Source organism: Cibotium barometz, chromosome 8 (genome assembly GCF_041138505.1).
Source record: "Cibotium barometz isolate CiBa-2024 chromosome 8, ASM4113850v1, whole genome shotgun sequence".
NCBI classification, from domain to species: Eukaryota; Viridiplantae; Streptophyta; class Polypodiopsida; order Cyatheales; family Cibotiaceae; genus Cibotium; species Cibotium barometz.
The window spans coordinates 56,940,671-56,945,406 of record NC_141053.1 but is presented as its reverse complement, the minus strand read 5'-3'; the positions used below and the strand labels follow the sequence as shown (position 1 = coordinate 56,945,406).

The 4,736-nt window shown below is 42.4% G+C and overlaps 1 protein-coding gene across 2 annotated transcripts; it reads right to left on the bottom strand.

The window, feature by feature from the left end:
- Nucleotides 1-462: 462 nt before the first annotated feature.
- On the bottom strand, nucleotides 463-3,622 carry LOC147636457 (ubiquitin-conjugating enzyme E2 2-like). 2 transcript variants are annotated; one of them, XM_086801894.1, is made up of 7 exons: nucleotides 3,478-3,622; nucleotides 3,235-3,378; nucleotides 2,227-2,252; nucleotides 2,058-2,147; nucleotides 1,784-1,872; nucleotides 1,473-1,618; nucleotides 463-675 (listed from the first exon to the last, which is right to left on the bottom strand). In XM_086801894.1, exons 2-6 carry the CDS (start codon nucleotides 3,357-3,359, stop codon nucleotides 1,490-1,492), a joined length of 459 nt encoding a protein of 152 aa, XP_086658020.1. In that variant the 5' UTR covers nucleotides 3,360-3,378; nucleotides 3,478-3,622; the 3' UTR covers nucleotides 463-675; nucleotides 1,473-1,489. The 2 variants fall into 2 exon arrangements, with proteins under 2 accessions (XP_086658020.1, XP_086658019.1); XM_086801893.1 differs by having other exon boundaries at nucleotides 463-613; nucleotides 644-675; nucleotides 3,235-3,620.
- Nucleotides 3,623-4,736: the final 1,114 nt, after the last annotated feature.

Below are 4,736 nucleotides of genomic sequence, written 5' to 3'. Positions count from 1 at the left end.
AGTACCATGGGGTCAATCATGCAGCAAAATCAAATAAAGCTTATGCTTTTTTCTCTACCGTCTGAAAACTTGACCCTGTCATAATTTTTCAAGGGCAAAAATACCAACGGCATTAAAAAAGCTTTTCAAGATCTTTTTATAGCCATCTGGGGTTTGAGCTTCACACATCCCAGAGTGGTTTGAGCAATACTTCTCTAGAGTTGACAGCCTATCCATAACTTCAAAAAAAGAGAGACCCACTTTGCCACTAAGTTGTTTGAAGATCCATGTTTGAACTTTAAGTGCTCAGAAATGCCCACACATCTGCTACTGTAAGCACTTGATTCACGAGAACCAAACAAGTGAACAAGAGAGAACAAAATGAAGTAACCCTTTCAACTTTTTAAAGAGCACACAACATTCCTCTCTCATGCACCAATAACCTGACAGCCAATGGGAACAACCTGGAATAAGATCCACATCAAAAATCAAACGAAAAATGATCAAATAAGCACATATATGTTCTCTACATTGAGTTATGCTTTTTTTTTCTCTCTCTTACATGCTATCTACAATGAGAATAAGGTTATTTCATCCATGTACAGTTAATGAGAGGAAGCACTCTCCTCAAATAGCGAAACATAAGGAACACTCTCCTCAAATATCCCCCTTCTGCACCAGGAAACCAATCCAAACCTGCACCCACAAATCACAATGAGCCCACAGTCAAACATGGCCATATTATGTTGCACAACATGAACTAAAAGCCCAAAGCAAGGCACATAACAAAGTCGAGCAAAAACACCACATGGCCACACCCTCAAAAACCATTCGCAATTTCAAAGCCTTCCAAAGACCCTTGACACCAAATAGAGATCCCTTGCCATGACATGGAAACCAAGCAAATGAGCCTTCACAAAACCAGGCCATGCCATAACATGGAAAACTAACAAATGTGCCATCACAAAACCAGAAAGAGAAACTGGTCCCTTAAACTCAGCTTAAGCATGCATACATTCTACAACCATCCATAAGATAAGATCACATGCAATCATACATAAGGGCCAAGCCCTGTTCACACCCTTGCACCAGTGGCAATGTGCTAGATACCATCCAGAGAACACAATTTGAACATACTCATGGTACTATACCCGAGTGGCCACTGCACCAATAACACAAACAGATTCCTTTCATTTTAAAAAAAGCCGATATTTGTAAACTATATTCCTAGTCGTTTCAGAGCATAAGCAGGATCCTCAAGCCATGATCTTGGTTACAATGGTGGACAAGTTTGGCCTGTTTTCCAAACACCATTGATATAACAAGTCATTAAGAGCATAAGAGCTGTACAAGATGCACACGATAACTTGGGGCCTCCTTAAGCGGTTCGTGAAGAGCAAGCACAAAAAGTGAATCCCAAATCCACACAATCAAAGTCAGAAACCTCAAACTCGAGGACTTCCCAACCTACATACAAACACAACCCGCCATACCATCAAAAGTCGAGCGTCTATTCAGCAGTCCAACTTTGCTCAACAATTTCGCGTACTCTTCTGTTGTACTCTCGACGGTTTTCACTATACATTCGAGCAGCCTCCGAGTTTGCAGGGGAATTGGGATTTGGATCGCAAAGTAGAGACTACATCACACAGACCAGTTATAGAATCAAATGATACCCCATCCTCTTATTTCACAGTCAGGTGAAGGGAGACACTGCCTGAACAACCGTGTCTCTTGTTCATTTTAACCAGCATTAAAGAAGCTTACACAGTCAAAAGTAAAGTGCAAGTAAAAGGACAAGTACTTGGATCGATGTCAGGATTGCAGCCACGTCATATATAGGACTCCACTGATTTTGCAGTATATCCAAGCATATGCTTCCATCAGCATAAACTGTGAAACATATGTTAAGGGTGGGTCAGACTATCTTGGGGCTTTCACAAGTAAGAAAAGAATGCACACCCAGCACAATTTCCATCCAAGCCCAAGAGTATCTGCCCTTCGATGAGAAAGAGTGTCCATAAAGGCCTTAAACCTATGTCCTTCTACCAACAAATATTTAGTGAGGATAGACTTACTGTTAGGATGGAACATTCTGGAGATGAAACGGACGGTTGGAGGCTTGTTAGGGTAGTCTTCAGTGAATTGCAAAGTAAGCTTAAACGTACCTGAAAACCAAAACCAAAATTAGGAATTTGGCATTCCACCAAATGAATAATCGGACTGCCAACAAGGCAAAAGACTTACCTCCATCCCAAGGAGTGTCATCAGGCCTACAAAAGCATAACACACGTAATTAAATTCTTCCGACGCTGATGAACGCACTCTAAGCACAAACGATAACCGGCAATTAGGCTTTGAATAAAATTTGGGGTTAACATCCAGCTTAGGGTTGGGGCCTCAAATGTCAAGAAATTGAGCGTTCAAGAGTTTGATTTTTTTATTTAGAAGTGAGTTAATGGGTTAGGTGTTGAAAATAGCAAGTGATGTTGGGTGAATGTTAGGAGCACACGGGACAAATGTACTAGTCATGGCTTAGGTTCAAAGGCCTAAAAGAGGTACAAATGTGAAGGAGAATGTGAAATGTCCAACGCAAGGGTTGCCCAACAGAAGGTTCCTAGAATTAGGTGAGAAGAGTCCCCAAGTACTTCCCCGAGCCGAGTAGCGATTCCATCCCCAAGTCGGAAGGTAGGTGGTCCTCAAATCTAGGCACGGTTAGGGGATAGCATAATCAAGTTTATGAGTCACAATTAGTAACTAATGAAGATGTACTCAAGCCAATATAAAGGCCTCAATCTAATGGAATCATCTGGCAAATCTCTTCTCTCTTCATTTAGTTTTTGTCATTTTCCGTTGATGTTAATCCATTCCCTAAGCATCTCTAGGCTTATAAATTCAAGTTCAGGAAGTCTTTTGATTCTAAGAGAACGATTGTTACGGTGAGGTCTAGCTTACAAGCGGATTAGGGTTACAGTTTCAGGTTTCAAGTAGATCAGGGTTAGTTTCATAGACTTTCATTCAAGAAAATTAGGGTTAGGGCTTCCGAAGGGTTTCCGAGGTCAAGCACTAAGATTAGGGCCAAGATTTCCAAGGTTAGCCACTTGCTTATAGTAAGATTAGAGTTAGAATTTCCGAGGTTAAGGTTATACGCGGATAAGAGTTCCGGTTTCCAAGTTAAGACCATGGTCAAGGTCTTGCTTTCAAGCAGGTTAGCGTTAGAGTTCCCAAGGGTCAGAGTAGTTCAGTTGGACTAACCCGAAGATTACTGCATTCCAGAGCATAATGTTGTTGTCCTGAGGAGCGCCACTGATGCCCGCGGGCGGATCCTGCTGCAGGCGCTTGAAGTCGCGCATAAGGCGCTTGCGGGAAGGCGTGGACATGACGGCGAAGGAGTCGACTCTGCCTCCACACAACAACGGTCACCCGTGAAATCAACGGACACGATCTCCACGCACAAACACACACACAGGGAGGTGTTCAACGCACACACACACATACAGGAAGATCAACGGGTACTACGCTAGAACATCACTCGGAGCACAGGACCAGAAGTAGAGAAGCAGCTCCTCCTCCTCCATAGCCACAGTGCCTTTCATTACTGAGAAAAACCAAGACCAAGAATGCACTTTTATCCCTCCTTTCATTGACCTAATCAAATGCTACTTTATTCACAAGTCGACCCACATGTGAAACCTCTCCTCCCAACTCTAGAATCAAGGGAGGTGGTGGTTCAACTCAATGGCATGAATCCATTCCCTTGGAGCATCTTCACAAAGGCACGGTGGAGACTTTCATGGACCTATGCCAAAACAACCCCTAATTAGAGGAACATGGTGTTGGGAGTCATTCGCGCGCAAAGCTAGAAGCAGTTCTCATTGACCTACAGCAAGTAGTGTAGAGCATCGCATTCAGTTGAACTAGTGAAACTTGGGATCTATTTTGCTAATTTGGCCCAGATAGCAAAAGTGGTCAAGGTTGGGTAGATAACGTAGTTCACCTAAGGGCACAATGCTCAAAGGGCGAGAAAATAGCGATCTCCTATGATGGACCTATGGAAGTGAAGGAGGTAGATATTGCAGAGCTTGGTGAAGATCCCAAGCAATGAACCTAACATTGCAGGAGAAAGAGGAATTGATTACTCTTTTAAAAGAGTTTAAGGGCTTATTTCCTTGGAACTATAAGGACATGAAGGGCATGCTGCCGGAAGTGGTTCAGCACACCATCTCTATAACGGAAGACTCAAGGCCAGTCAAGCAATGTCCTTATCAAATGAATCTGAAATACTCTGCAATTATAAAGGAGGAATTGATAAACTCATTTGCTGCATATTTCATTTATACAAGATTGAGCACACTAATTGGGTATCACCAATTATGATTGTACCCAAGAAAAATGGGAAGCTTCACATGTGTGTTGATTTGAAGAAAGTGAATGCGGCAAACCCGTAGGGATCACTACCCATTACCATATACAAAGCATGTTTTAGAGAGAGTGGTTGGGGAAGAAGCTTACAGTTTCTTAGACGGATTCTCGGGATACAATCAGGTATCCATTGCCCTAGAAGACCAACACAAAACAACTTTCACCACCACATGGAGAACCTTTGCATACAATTATGTATCCATTATTATTACGGAAGACCAACACAAAATAGCTTTCACCACCACATGGAGAACCTTTGCATACAATTATGTATCCATAATTCTTACGGAAGACCAACACAAAATAGCTTTCACCAACCACATGGGGAACCTTTG